The sequence below is a fragment of the Manis javanica genome, chromosome 4, assembly GCF_040802235.1.
Source record: "Manis javanica isolate MJ-LG chromosome 4, MJ_LKY, whole genome shotgun sequence".
Taxonomy (NCBI): domain Eukaryota; kingdom Metazoa; phylum Chordata; class Mammalia; order Pholidota; family Manidae; genus Manis; species Manis javanica.
Genome location: NC_133159.1, coordinates 103,699,925 through 103,716,221, shown reverse-complemented (window position 1 = coordinate 103,716,221; position 16,297 = coordinate 103,699,925). Strand labels below are relative to the sequence as shown.

Below are 16,297 nucleotides of genomic sequence, written 5' to 3'. Positions count from 1 at the left end.
GTACTTGCTCCTTTAGCTCTTGCACATTTCTCTGCAGATCCATTAGCATGGTTATGACCTTCATTTTGAATTCTTTTTCTGGGAGATTGGTTACATCTATCTCCCCAGGCCCTCTCAGGGGTTGTCTGGACTATTTTGGACTGGACTGAATTCTTCTGCCTTTTCATGGTGATAGCAGTGGCTGTAGGCAGGTAGCACATGTGTCAACTGGGAGAACAAAGTCCTTTCCTGCTTGCTGGTCACCTTGCCCTTCTCCGCTGCCTGTGTCAGTTACCTGCACTCCGAATTAATCCCCTAAGCTGCTGTGTGTGGGGTCTCCATCAGGGTAGGGCAGAGCCCAGTGGGGAGTGGCAGGTGTACCGGGTGTGCTCTCCTGTAAGAGCGGTGCCCCCACCAAGCAGCTGCATGCTGGTAGCAGCCTTTCGGTCTGGCCTGGGTAGCTGTGTGCTGGGAGGAGGTTCTGGGCAACTGTTGGGGGCGTGGTCACTCCCGGGCCACTAGGCCACTGCCTCCGCAGGCTCACGTGGGCCACTCGCTCAGCCGCTGCCGCCGTCGCCACCACCACCAGCTCGTGGAGGCCGCTCCCAGGCCACTCACTCGGCCACCACTGCCGCCGGCTCACATGCTGCTTGGCCGGTGTGTCAGGGTCTGCTCTGGCCAGGGGAATGACTGGCTGGCTGCTTTTCACTGTGAGGGGCTTCAGAGCTGCGCTGCTGCCTGGGGGGTTTGGTTGCCTGGAATTCCCTGGGATTCCCAGCTGCTGGGCTGCGTGTGCCAGGATGATTCCATCCAGCTGTGAGGCTCCTTTCCCTTTAAGACTTTCAAAAAGCACTCACTTTTCTTTTGTCCCAGAGGAGCCATTTGCAGGGACACTCTCACAGATTTTGCCCTTCCATTTCTCTAATATCGAGCACACTGTGCACCGTGTGTCCACTTTCCAGTGCAGATTCCTAGAGCTGGTTCTTTAGCACGCCTGGGCTTTCACTCCCTCCCCACTCCAACTACTTTCTTCCCGCCAGGGGGCTGGGGTAGGAGGAGCACTTGGGTCCCACACCCCCCGGGCCACAGCTTGTGTCTTACCTCCTTCATGTGATGCTGAGTTCTTGCAGATGTAGATGTAGCCTGGCTGTTGTACTGTATCCACTGGTCTCTCTTTTAAGAATAGTTGCATTTGTTGTATTTTCAAAAATACATGTGTTTGGGAGGAGATTTCTGCTGAACTACTCATGCCACCGTCTTGGCTCCTCCTTCTCTCACTCCTAGGAATTTACCCTAAGGATGCAGGAGCCCAGTTTCAAAAAGATATATGCATCCCTATGTTTATCGCAGCACTATTTACAATAGCTAAGATATGGAAGCAACCTAAGTGTCTATCAGTAAATGAATGGATGAAGAATAGGTGGTACATACACACAATAGAATACTATTCAGCCATAAGAAACAAATCCTACCATTTGCAGCAACATGGATAAAGCTAGAGGGTACTGTGCTCAGTGAAATAAGTCAGGAAGAGAAAGACAAATACCAAATGATTTCCTTCATTTGTGGAGTATAATGGAAGCAAAACTGAAGGAACAAAACAGCAGCAGATTACGGACTCTAAGAAGGGACTAGCAGTTACCAAAGGGGAGGGATTGGAGAGGGTGGGTGGGGAGGGAGGGAGAAGCATATTAAGGGCATTATAGTTAACACTCACAATACAGGTAGGTCATGGGAAAGCCAGTATAGCACAGAGAAGACAAGTAATGGCTCTATATCATCTTACTACGCTGACAGGCAGTGATTGTAATGGGGTTGGGGGTACTTGATAATATGGGTGAATGTTGAAACCACAATGTTGCTCATGTGAAACCTTCATAAAATTGTATATCAATGAATGTATATAGAGCAAACCAGCACAATATAACATACTCGACAGAACAGGCAATACTTCACTTCCATTGCAATCCTGGCTCAACCCCTTCTCATATGAACTTGGACAGATTTACCTCTTTGTCCTCCTTTGCCTCAGTTTCCGAATAGATGAAATATCAGTAATAATAGAATGTAACTTCATGGAATTGAGTTAGGGATTAAAGACTTTGAATATGAAGTGCTCAGAAAAATACCTGTCACATAGTAAGTATGCAATAAATATTGATTACAGTTGTAAAAAAATTGTATATCAATAATACCTGAAATGAAAATATATATGTATGCACACCTATGTTCAGTGCAGCATTACTTACAGTAGCAAAGATATGGAAACAACCCAAGTGACCATCAATAGATAAGGAAGATGTGGTAGATATACACAATGTAATATTACTCAGCCATAAAAAAGAATGAAGTTTTGCCATTTATGACAACATGGATGAACCTAGAGGGTATCATGCTAGTGAAATAAGCCTGGCAGAAAAAGACAAGTATCATACGATTTCACTTATATGTGGAAACTAAAACAGAACAAATAAACAAAAAGGAAATAAACCCATAAATATTGACAACAGAGTGTGGTTTACTATTTGGAGGTGTGGGGGGCAATGGGTGCAATAGGCAAATGAGATAAAAGGGTACAATCTGCAAATTGTAAAATAAATTAGTCATAGAAATGGAAGTACAACATAGAGAATATAACCAATAAAAGTATAATATCTTTATGGTAATGGGGTAACTACACTAATCATAGCAAGCATCTAGTAATGTATATAATTATTGAGTCACTGTGTTGTACATCTGAAAGCAATATGATATACATCAACTTTATTCTGATTAAAAAATCTTATATATATAAGGATTATATTATTTGTTGTATTAACTTGACAGCCAGACTTCTGATGGCATTTATTATTTATAATAAGTAATTTTGACTTATCCTGGGAAGTCTAGAACTTTTCTCCAGAAATGGCAAGTGAAAGTCTAATGGCAATCTAAAAATACATTTCCTAGCAAAGTGGCATATTTACCTAGAAGGTTCTGTAAAGAACCTTGGTTTCTCACCTATGAAATAGGAATAATAATTATCTTGCACAGGATTATTAGAGGATTAAAATGAAATGTGGGCCAGGCAGTGCTGTGACTGGGAGCTGTCGCTTGATTGTGATTGATGGTGACTATGTCTGTAATGATTACAATCTCATCTCTGGTTTTCTCTTCAAGGGCAACTTCTTTCTAGAACCAGAGGCTGAGGTTTACAGCACCAGGATGCAGAAGCATCCAAACACAGTAGATTTCCTTAGCAGTTCAAGAGATATAATGGGAGGGTCCTCTGAGCTCAGGGCTATGACAAAGAGTAAACTTGAACAAGAGTGATTGATTACTCGCCTTCTGAAGCCATGGGACACAAAGGAGGAAGGAACTTGAAAGGGACTCTACTTCGATTTCCTGATTTGAAAAATGCAACCCAGTGAGGGCCAGCAATTTTCCCAAAGCTGTGCAGCCAGCAGTGAGCAGTGGAGCGTTGAAACATGATTTTGGCCTCAGGCTAGTGCTGACGTTCCTTAAAGAGCCAGCGGTTATGTTATGGGACAAGATCACTACATGAACAACCAAAACAGTATAAGATAATAAATGCTAAAGTGATGATGAATTTATTTTTATCAATTGCCCAAAATACAACTGGCAGAATGATAAAATCGTAGTTTCTTTCATCTACCAAGTGGGTTAATGGGAGTTATGAAATTATGTATGAATTGTTATTACCTACTATATAGCCAATACACACATTTTTAAAGGATGAGCAGTATATAAAAAGGCTAACATTGGCAAAAATAGCTCCTTAAGATCCCCAAATCTGTCATATGTTTCCTTTTCTTGAGCCAGTCTTAAGGTTGGCAATATCCTCTTTTACACAATAGTTATCTCAAAGGTTGTAGGTAAACACTAAGAGCTTTCTGAAATTTTGCTGTCTGCCTCACTTTGCCTGACATCAGCAGGTTCTTACAGTTAGTTAATGTTTCCGAGGATAAGTAGTCATTATCCAGCCTCAGTTGTCTCCAGACCACTCCCACTAGCAAAGAAATTCCCATGCTGCAATTATTCCTTCTTTAACTCCTTCTGTTCTATTTGGTGGTTAGAAGATGTTCTAAGCTTGCCATGATCTGCCTTTCTTTTCCTCTTTTCTAAAAGGAGGATTATGGTGGCAGATTCTTATCTATCCCCATTTAAGGTACATAAGGATTCTGATATTTTACATATAATTTGTTAAAGCATATAAAAAGTACTTTTTATAACACTAGGTAATTATCTATGTTCAAGTTGACTTTCTCCCACTTTAGCCTAGAAACTATCTGTCTTAGATTATAATTAGTTCATAGACATGAAGCAGACATCTACATGCCCCTGTTTTTAAGAGAAACAGCCTTACATCCCACCCCTTTTCCCCACTCTGGTCTCAGGCCAGGCCTCCTGCTGCCAGGTGCATGCGCTCCAGCTCATAGACTCTGTTCTGTGAGTTCTTTTTCTCCTGCCATCTTCCTTCAGACTGTTCTCTTGCGAGCCACTGCCACATCACACATATCCCACATTCCCTGGGCATGTGTGTGTCATTTGGACCTGTACAAAGCATGAAGACAAGTACAATGAAATCAGCTCTGCTTCATACAGCATTTACTCTGCTAACATACATTTCTCATCTTGTCCCATTACGCTTCCTCCCAAATTTAGAAATTCCTAATTACTTGACAATAGGTAGCAGAGACAGGACTTAAACCCAGATCTGATTTTTAGCTTGTGCCATTGTACTTGTTTTCCTTATAACAGAGCTCAAGCACTTGGGGGTACTTTTCATTTAGTTTTGTTTGGTTTTGTTTCAGATATTTCTGGATTTTGAAAAGTGTCCCAGCCAGAATGCCTAAGAATATTTACATTATAAATATTGATAGATATAAAAACAAATATAGATAGATACAAAAAGTTTGTATTTTCTCCCACCAGTAAATCTGTAGGTGGCCTCTTCATAAAACTTTGATGCAGGAAAACATATATTTAGAGTTTGCGTCGGTCAAAATCAGCATTAGAGTGAGATATGTGGGCTGGAGAACAAACATCAGGGAAAGGAATGAAAGAGGAGCCTTCCAGACAAGTATATGAAAGATTTATGTCATTGTTTTGGCAGAACTTAGTAAGGAATGGAGAGCTGAGACCATCTTAAGCTTGAAAGTGTAATAAAGTAGCAGATATTTGAAGAAAGATGGAATATTCAAAAATAGCAAGTGTTTCTAATTTTTATTTTGCATCTGCATTATTTTTCTGAATATCTAATATCAAATGGCTGGCTCTATATTAAGTAAATATTCTTTCCATATATATATTATGTATTGCACATATTAATAACATATATAATACATGGACACACATAGTTTTTAGTAACATATAGCAAATACTTATTAAGTAATAATGTCACTAATCTAGAAAACAGCACTAGACATGGACTTGAGGGAAAGGGAAGGAAAGAATCAACACATGGTGAGCATTATTTGCCAGGCACCTTACTAGCTCCTATGTACACATTATCTGTTCAAATTAAGAACAGTAAGTGGTATTATCCCTATTTTACAGATCAAGAAATGAGAGGTATCACTAAGTCTACTAAAATAGAAATAAGAATGATTTCTTGTGATAATCACTTTTTCTTAAGAATTTGAACAGACAAATATGAGAAAATGGTAAGAAGATAGTGAAACCAAAAGCTGAAATGACATAGGAAAAATGAGGAAACTGAGGCGTGAAGGAACTGAGTAAACAGAACCAAAACCAACCAAAAACAGACACGTGGAATAAGATGGTTGGTCAGAAACTTCAGGTTTGGTAATCCCAGAGAAGAGCTGCGTCACCATAATGTCTGAGGCTCAGACTACTGCCGTTGAGGACAACTGGGATAATCAGTTCCTCAACTGCTTTGGACACTTCCAGTTCTTGAATTCCATCCCTTCTCTAGGAGGCCATTCTATTGCAAATTTTTATGATATTCTGAGAGTCACCGGCCAAGCCGCATTTCTGCAATCTACTAATATCCTCATACTCACCTACTGCTGTGAAACCAATCATGTCTTCTCTTTCTCTTTCATCTTCCAGCTATAAGGCAAGTGCCCGGCTAAACAAGAACCCTACTGGAAGGGAGTCTGGGAAATGTTTTCAGTCTGCTAGTCCCTGAAAATCACCAAACAGAATAGGAGGGACGGAGTGCACTGAGCAGTCAACGACAATCTAGTTCACCCTCCTAAACACAATGGGAAGGTATTTGTGCATTTTTCAGGACAGAGTGAAATGATCCAGTTTATGCTTTTAAGAGAAAGCTGATTGGAATACAGATAATGAATTACAGGGAGACAAGAGCATCTGGGGCAGTGTGCTGAGAGGCTTTTTCACTAGTCTCTTTGGACCTTGATGGTGACAGTAAAGATGAAGAGTAGACACATTTGAGAGATTTTCGGACGAAAGGACTTTGTAATTGATTGAATGTGTGTGAGAAAGAGGTATTGGATGACCTAGGTTTCTGACTTAAGCAACCAGAAGGATGCTGTTGCCTTTCAGGGAGATAAGGAGCACCAAAGGAGGATTAGCCAGAATTTACATCTTCATTTGGGGTTCCCTCTCCTCCCAGAGGCCTTAACTCCCTAGAAGGTAAAACCTTCATTGTCTCTCTCACAGCACCCAGCACCAGCCTTGAACTTCATAGGTCTTGAATAAATAATTGCTAAATTAGAGAACCATTATAGCATATCCAACAAGCAGCCTGTGATGGTGAATTAATCCTTTACCAAAGGAAAAACAGCACCAAACTCACATCCTAGCCTCACACACTCAGTTAAATGTGGCAGTACTGAAAACTCAAAAACACAGCCAAAGAAGTAGGGAAAAAAACAGTAAGAGAATAAATCTCTGTGCACACATATATATAGACAGTGACTGTTCATCTGGATACTAATTCTGCCAGAGGGGTGGAGTGGATCCCGAGTAAACGTGGACACAGAAAGGAACTGAGCAAAAGAAAAATGGCTTAGTCACCAAAGAAGATCAGAAGCATTATTATGTGACAGAAGTTATAACAATCAGAATTATGAAATGCTTTTGTTTTATGTTGTGTCTAAGAAAGCACAGCCAGGGTAAGTTAAAAAAAAAAGAAAGAAAAGTGGGGAAAAGAAGATATATTAATATGGATATCATTATATAGGGTATAAATTTTAAAAGAACAGCACTAAATTATTTGAAGTGAAAGGAAGGCTATGAGGAGAGAGGGTGAAGATGTGAAGAGAATAAGCCCCATAAGTGAGCAGAATCAAAGACAGGCTGAATCACTGTCAAGTGTAAACTCAATGGCTGCAAAGTAATGGCCAAGATAAATTACAGGAGGTGAACGGAGCGGCAGGAGCAGAGGGACGAAGGACTAGAAACAAACAAACTAAAATCAGATGAGAAATCCAAGTGGAGCAATAGGACCAGGTGAAAAAAATTAAAATTTTTCTATTCCTTTTTTTAAAAAGCAAAGCATCACAGAATTGTAAAAAAAAAAAAAAAAAAAAAGCAAGGATCCAACATCAGGCAAAGATGCATGCAGAGTCATTATGAAAACTAAATGTGTTTTTTGTTTAGTTTGGTTGCTTTGTGAATCTGGAACCATTTTGACATGTGGAAACACTCATTTTGATGTGCTTAAAGTGTATTGATTATGGTAATTGTTTTTTCTGTGTTAGTTGCAGTCCATTGTGATTTCCTACGGGCTACTGTAATTGCTTTTAAACCTGCCCTGTTGGCTAATTTGGTTTGGGGGAGTCAAGGTGACCTCTTCATGTCAGCCTGACTATAATTACAAGACAGGAGTAGCCGATCTAAGAAGAGAAATTTAGAAAGGTGGGGTCTGTACGTGTACACCTCAGAAGCACGTGCAGGGCTATGGGCACCGAGGGAAACAAAAAGGAATATTTTTGTTTTTGCTACTCATTGAGTGGCTGATCTTCTGCTCCAGGATGTATGGAAAAGAGTAATGGACATAGCCCTAATAATCATTCCGTAGAATTTCCTAAATCCATTTCTGACTCATTTACTGACTCTCAAAAGAAGAGAAACCATTTCCTGATCCATTGTCATGGTCCCTGTGTTTTACCTTTACATTCATAATTCTGTCCCTGTTTTTCTTAAATTAAAAGAATTCTCAAAATTCCTGTAACACGCCATTTATATTTTGGGAATACCTGATCAGATATGTGAACTGTCAGTTTCAAATATGTTTTCTAGGTATATCAGGATTGCTGCCCTGGTCTGTGACTGTCTCTGGGATTATATGTTGATATTTGTGTTTATGGCATAAGTTAGTTATTAAAAAGGAAAACAATCCTGGTATTAAAAAAAATCACAATGTACCTCACACCAAGGTCCTTAATAGTATCTTTCTTTTTATCATTTTGTCTTTCATCATGTCAGATGTTAATGAATATATATATTATATCACTAGCTAGTGTTTATTGAGCTCTACCATCAAGGTGCTGTGCTTGGTTATCTCATTTAATCCTTGAAAAAACTGTATGAGGCAAGCACCATTATGGCTCCCATTTTACAACAGAAACAGAGGCTTAGCAAAGATAAAAAAAGTTGGCTATGATAGCTTACCTAGCAGCTAATGGAGCTGTGATTTACCATCTTCAGAGTCCATGCCCTTATCCTATATACTGATCACAAACTGATTTTAATTTCTGTCTTGGTATATAATGATGTAGATTATAATGACTTCCTCTTAAAATCGTACATTTACTCAATAAGTATTTATCAAGCTCCTCATATGTACCAGGCAACTCTAGTAGGTGTTGGAAATAGAAAAGAAAAGCTCTCAAAAAGCTTATCTTCTAGCAGCAAAGAGAACAAATACAATTAAATAAGCAAACAAATTAAGTAATTAGATTGGGATTCATACCATAAAGAAAATAAATTGGATACATGAAAAAAAAATAAGCATGGAACCAATTTTGGAGAGTGTGGTCAGGGAAGGCTTCTCTGACAAGGTGGTAGTTAAGCTTAGAACCTGAAATAAGGGAGCCAGAGGGCAGGAGCTAAGGAAGGAACATTCCAGCAAGATGGATGAGCAGTGTGTTCAGCAGGTCCATACCCCCGACTTAGACATCTAAACTGTGGACTATCCAGGATACATAAATCCATTTTCTGTTTATAGGGTCTAGTGGGAGAGTAAGTAGTCTCCCACAGGTTCATTCCAATGTTCTAATATACTTTAAATGTTCTTTCTTATATTCAGTAGGAAAAAGTTAAAAATTACTGCTATTTCTATTCTTATTAACATATTGGTACATTTCTTCAAGTCAGTTTTTTAAGCTGATATTTCTTATTTGCATACTATATACCAGGCACTAGACTGCAACTTTGCATGTTATTATACTCACCCCTCAAACAATCCCATAAGTAGGAACAACTATTAGTCAGTTTTTAAAGTGGAAAACAGACTTGAGAAGGTCTAGCTGGCAAGTGACAGAGCAAAAATCTGACCCCAGAACTGCCCAATGCCTGAGTCCCCACTGTAACCACTGTGGCCTCTATTTGTGTGGGAATGCATGTTTTATATATTTTCCAAAAAATTTACATTCTGGTTTTTTATCTTGTATTTTTCCACATTATTAAATAATTCTGATTCTCATGGTTCCTTGTTTTGTGTCTGGCTGTATAGACTATGTTTTCTTTCCCTGTATCTTTTTTTATTCTAGTAGTGATCATCTTTAAACAAAAACCACCCAAAACAAACAAACGGGGTATTCAGAGCTTGCTAGAGTAAGGGAGTCAGCCACCATCATTTGCATCAAAGGCAGGCAGGAGAATGGAGAAACTTTATAGTAAAAAAAGGAAGGTGTAGGTATGCTCTGTTTAGAGGTTCTCACAGGGAAACTGGAGGTTGGCTAACTAGAAGTGGGGCATTTTATGTGATTGGTTTGGGGAGCATCTTTGACTTCTCTGGTTGGTCCTACATTGGACAAAGTGAGGACAAAGAATTGGGACATTGGCAATCATTGACTGAATCTTGACTATTCTGGACCAGTTGCTGTAGAGGTTGTGTGACTTCCTGAGCTGGTTGCTCCAGAAGTTTGGATCAAGTGTTCTTGTCATATATTGTCTGACCAGTGTCCATTCTTTTCTCACTTTTCAGAAATATTCTTTGAGTTATTTGTTGACTATTCTCCAAGTGAAAAATTATTAATCATGTACAGTGGTTACACTTTTAGGTCATTAAGCAAAGACCACCCAAATACAATTCAGAGCTTGCTAGAGTAAGGGAGTCATCATTTGTGTTTTGCAGAGACTCAAAGGCAGGCAGGAGAATGGAGAAGCTTCATAGTGAAAAATGGAAGGTGCAGGTATGCTCTGTTTAGAGGTTGTCACAGGGACACTGGAGGCTGGCATCTTACATGACTGGTTTTAGATCTTCAACCTATGCTCACACTCCCTTTTGATCATACTCCCTGGGATTTTCAACAGATTGTTGTTATAAGTGGATTGGTTTTAGATTACATTATTTTCTATTTCAATTTGTAGCCAGAATTTAGACTTTATAGTTTTGGTGTTCATAGTTTTTATACCTCAGCCTCCCCATTTCTGAGTTTTTGTGTCCTTACTTTTGAGTCAGAATTTTTCCCAGTCTTTTTCATGCCAGAGAATTTCTTTCTGTTTGACATGCTTCATCTCTAAAAAGGGATTATGTACCATAATAATGCATAAAGTGTACTTAGCAAAATGTACAATAAATAAGAAGTGTTTATTCAATTGCTGTTATCTACTTTATTATCATTATAGCAGTTATTATAGTTCACACATAAAAGATAGCTTGGCTAGGTTTTTACTACCTTTTTCTCTCAATCCTGTAAACATTGTTCCATTGTTGTATTATTAATCTGTTTTCCCTATTTTTGTTTTTGTTTCTGACTGTGGCATATAGGACATTTTCTTTAACCTTATAATTCAGAATTCTTTCTGGGCTGTGTTTTGGTGTGAGTCTCTAGTGTTTTCTCATGAAACTTGTTGAGCCCCTCCACACTCATACTCAGTTTTGTTTGCTTACTTGTTTGTGTTTGACTCCTTGAAGTTTCCTTCAGTTTTAGGTTTTGCTCTGTTCAGATGGTCCTGAGGTCTTCCTTTAGGAGGACTGTCACCTTAAATCAGACCTGTCCTTAGGATTCTTCTCACTGTTCTTGATTCTTCCATTTTGTGTTAGGCTTTCTCTATTTCACTTCTGTTCATTGTATTGTTTCCTGTCACCACCTGTATTTTTCTCCTTTTGTGGTTTCTTGCCCTTGTTGTATAACAGCCTTGTCTTTTTTGAATCCTATTGAAGTCATGAAGCAGTTTTCTTTAAAAAACAAAATGAACTATCTATTCTTGTAGAAGTTCATTTTACATCTTCCTCAGGGTCTGAAGGGTAAAGTTTCCTTTTCCTGGTCCCACAGTATTTTTATATGCCCCACTTTGGGGTCTTTTACTTGTTTTTTTGTCCAATTTTTATGTGTTGGGCTTTTAAAATCCATATGGCAACAAGATAACAATCCTGAAATGGTATTTGCCAATAGACAAAAATCTACAAAAGGCCCTTGCATTCTGGTTTCTGACTACCTGGATGCCAGCTGAGTTTCCTGTTCAGAACAGTGTGCTGCACTCTTAATGTGATTGCCTGTGTCACTCAACTTTACTGCTGGCCTGAGATGGAGTTTTCTCCTACTGCCTGCCTGGCTCTTTCACTCTCTAAATAGATGTGTTACATGAAAAAGAACGGTCACCAGGATACCTGCTCTCTGGTCTTATCCTGCTTTAGTCTCTCATCTTTACTTTTTCATTCATTCATTTATTCAACACATATTCCTTGATTGCTGCCTAGCCCTCACCAGAAAACATTCTATGTCCTGGGGCACAGTAGGGGCAAGACAAATAAATCTTTGTGCTCATAGGATTTATGTTCTCACTCTTATGAGAATACACTGCCCTGTGACCAGTTCCTGCTGCCTCCACTGCTTGTCTGTTACTTTCTGAGAACTGCTGTCATGACTGAATGTGGACAGAATCAGGCTGATGAGGAGAAAAGGGTTAGCATCACTCTGGCTGCAGTAGAAGGCTGTCTGCCCTTATCCCCAGTTGGGAGAGGTTTCCAGCAATGGAACATTTGCTCTGAGTAGATACCACAAGAAGCTCAGTTACTCTTTTTATTTCAGTTCTATTGATCTTCACAGTCAATGGATAGTCTTCTCAAATTCTGTCCTTAGTTTTAACTCTTGATGCTGGTTTTCAGTTATTTATATTTTCTCTGTCTTCATGGGTATGTTAGTAAGAAATTGAGACAGGTTGTCTTAGACACAATGCCCACATCATTTCAAAACTGGAATGTTGATTCTTCAGTGTTGAGTTTGGGAGTAAATGTGGGATATTTAGTGCCATTTTCTAGTAGGAAGGCAAAGATACAATCCTAATCCTTCAAGAGATGGCAGAGCTAGAGACCTCAGAAATCAGACTAGAGATATGTGGATCCTCATGTGGAAGTTAATAAGCTCCTCAATGGTGGGAAAGAACCAGAGAGCCAAGACAATGTTTTTAGCAGTGTCAACACCTGGGGGACAAAAGGAGAAAAATAAGCCAACACATTGCTCTGTGCTGATACTGTTTTCTTTTTATTCTCCTTTGAAAATTTACTCATAAGTAAATAAATATACATCAGCTCTTAACTATCTACTTCGTTAATAGTAACATGATGACCCTAGCGTTCTTTTCTCTCACAACCTGCCCTCCTTTTGGCCAAGGTAGAGAGATTTTGGAATCAGAGTCAGGTAAGGAGTGAAACTCTACTTGTATAGGGAGTGTGTCTTAAGCAGCTTTCTGAGATACAATATACCACTTTAGAATTCTATTTTGTGGATATCATTTGAAGACATACCAAATTTCAGGCACTGTGCTAAAGCACTTTATATGCATTGTCCTATTTCATCTCCACCACAATAGTATAGGGTAAATATTATTACTCCTATTTTACAGTAGGAAAGTTGCCTATGATAGATATTCTATAATTTACTCAAAATCACACAAAATGAGAGTAGCAGAGTTGGAATTTGAAGCTAACCTGACCCCAAAACCTATGCTCTTAAATAAATGCTATACTGTATCACACACACACACACACACACACACACACACACACACACAACTGTGTTTGAGGGACCATGTGAAAATATAGCTAATTTTCAGGGATTTTTAATAAATATATTTTATTTCTTTTTATTAGTTAAGTGCAAAAGAAGTTTCAAAGAGTTACTTTGAAACCTATTCTTAATGCCTATAATCAAAACATTTATCAGCATTTCTTTTGGATATATATACAGAATATTTTATGATACAAATACAAGTTTCATCAACTGACAGTCATACCTTGTTTTGACCAGAAAGCATTGAACATTCATTCACCAGCTTTGTCTCCACAGGACTTTTGGGTTATTGTAAGAAATAATTTTTTTACTCAAATCAAAATTTCCCACTATATGAATATTCAAAAGAATCTGCCATAAAATAAGTTCCTTATGGTTCTCTAACTGTAGTAATGGAACATTCTTACGCAAGCTATTAAAATTCTATTAATGAAGAACACAAAGAAACATGGGAAGTGTCTTATGTTAACATAAAAGATGGCCTGCATATATAAAAAATATGCATCTATATAGACAACAAAGACGAAAGTAATTTGCAAAAAAAATGATTGCAGGGATATTTCAAATTTTTCAAAATGTTCTCAAGTATTTTATTATAGTGGTTGTCTTTACACTAGTCAAAACTAACATCAATTCCTATGCTCTAGACAATTTTATTAAATGGACCAGTAGTCTGTGGAGAGTAATTAACAGGAAAATAAGAAGATCTCTTCCAGTTTTTCAAGAACCACTAATTAACTACTTGGCTAGGAGATTCTCCTCTCTATAGTAAAGTGCCATAGTTTTCTAGCAGTTTTCCTTTTTTGTGGCTGATTTGTAAAGCTGTTATTTTTCCAGTCAGAACGTACAGGTACCATGGAAATATCCAAGTTCACGTTAAGGATGCTGTTTTCACAGGACATTAAATTTCCTTGATCAAGAAACTACAGCACTTTACTTACTGTATTATCAAATGTAAACTCCTCAACCAAGCATTAAAGAACTAAAACCACCCATCTCCTGCCCGTAATATTTAACTACAGGGAGGAAACGAGGAGAATGCTATCCAAAAGTAGAGCATTCCTATGAAAACTTTCATAAGCCAAAATGGCATAAAGCAAAGCACCAATTAATTTAATGGAAAATTCTTTGAGCGTTGCCAGACCCCAAAAAAATAACCTCTCGGGTTTTTCTGATACCTTAGGATGCACCAAATAAAACGAGATAAAGCCCAGATTGCTCACACAGTTCAAAGCTAGGGCGGATTGACGCTGAGAGGCGCCCAGTGTGGTTCCAGGGAAGGGGCGTGGCAGTGCCGCTGGCTGTGCTGGGTGCGCGCTGCCTGTTTAATGGCTCTCGCTGCAACCCCAACGCTGAATGCTGTTTGCTGTTCACCTTTTTTCATGAAAGTGAAAATACTCTTTGTATTTCTTTCACGCTAGCGAAAACAGTTGCTAATGTAGGTCTTTCATAAAAGCAAAATGGCTTAACAAATGCCTGAAGAGCAGGGGATACCTGTATAAAGTTTTTCCCATCAAGACTTTCTATAGCTGTTAACGCCCCTTGTTGACAGACCTCATTGTGATCGAACATTGAAAATTTACATATGGTATTAAAATGATTACAAATAAAATCCCTATATCCTGATAGTTTTTGTTTCACATCTTTATATTTAAATAAAATATCACAGGATAAAATCCTGATCTTCTTTGTTCCTTTTCCAGACCCATTCTCTTTCCTCCTTTCTGGAGGCAACTTCTGCCCTGAGTTTGTGGAGGAGCTTCTAGGGAGTTTTTGTATTTATATATGCATCTGTAAACTATATATTGTATGCTCATATGCACTTTTAAGATTTACATGAATGTCAGTGTATTGTACATGTCTTCTGCAACTTGCTTTTTTAATTCAACATTGTTTTTGAGATCCGTCTACTTTGTACTGATAGATTTTATTCATTAACTTCTCTGCAGCATATTCATTGTCCTGTAATTGCAATTTACTTGAAAATGTAGGCACGTATTCCAGAAAGACCTTGAGCTATTCCCTGTATAACAGGGAGAAAAAATTCTTTCCTGAAGAACCTTCTGCCATCTTTGATTTGAAGAGTGGATGGAGTATCTTTCAAGTGTGAGCACAAGCTCTGAAGTAAAAACCGTCTGCTCAAGGCTAGGATAATATGTACTGAGGAGTGGTTTTAAAATACAGCTGTGCTTAGAGCATATGCTATTTAAGATACCATTTCTCTTTCCCCACAAGATCCTATCACACTGGTGTTGATGGCTGTATTCTTCCGCTATGGAAGAAACAGAACTAGAGTAGACAAACGTCTCTTTGGCATTAGTCCGATACACAGGTAAAGACTTAGGTCTCGACATTCCCTCTGTAGTTGGTGAACATTTGTTGAACACCCAACAGTGAAATAGGCACGGGAAATGCAGCTGCTTGCAATATTGTTGCAGTATAAGCAGGAGCCTTGCTGAGTTTTTCTGTCTGGCTTTTATTAAAGGTCCACACACGTTCCTGTCGGGGAAGATCAAGTCCAGCACATGGAGCTAGTTCAGGATCTAGCACGAGGATTTAACAAGAAGTATGGGGAGTTCTTCCCAGTGCCCAAATCCATCCTAAGTAAGTAACAAACGTAAGAGTATTAAATCAAGGTGTGTTTTGAAAAGAAGATTGGATAATGGACCAAGGCTTGGAACTTTCTTGGGTCTAAACTTGGCTTTCTCATGGACAGTCTTCAGGATTTGTAACCAGAATCTCCATATTTTTCTGTAATGTAGGACTGGTACACTTCATTGGATTATTGAATAAAATAACCAAAATAGAAAAGTATAGAAGAGACTAAAAACTAAAAATAACCATTTTCATTATAAAGTAGTATATAAGAAAATGGTTCTTTTTAGTTTATATATATATATAGTTTATATAAGGTAAATTATATAATACTTTATAATGAAAAATATATATATATAAATACGTTTCACTTGGTAGAACAGGTGTTCTTCCCTATTGTATCGATGAGGAAACTAAGGCATGGCAAGGCTGATTCTACGTCCGAGTTGTGTATGTAGACAGTGGCAAAGCTGAGCTCTACAATTAAGCTCTTTGATTTCAAAACCAGTTTACCTTGCCTTCCCTAGTCACAATAAAACTAAATGCAC

The 16,297-nt window shown here is 38.5% G+C and overlaps 1 protein-coding gene across 2 annotated transcripts in view; it reads left to right on the top strand.

Annotated features, from left to right (window-relative positions):
* The window catches only part of WARS2 (tryptophanyl tRNA synthetase 2, mitochondrial), a 127,143-nt gene that overhangs the window by 108,857 nt on the left and 1,989 nt on the right, over nt 1–16,297 (top strand). For both annotated transcript variants that reach the window (XM_037021256.2, XM_037021262.2), the window contains one exon: nt 15,640–15,758. In XM_037021256.2, the coding sequence (XP_036877151.1) occupies nt 15,640–15,758 (119 nt within the window). The remainder of the gene's footprint in view (nt 1–15,639; nt 15,759–16,297) is intronic.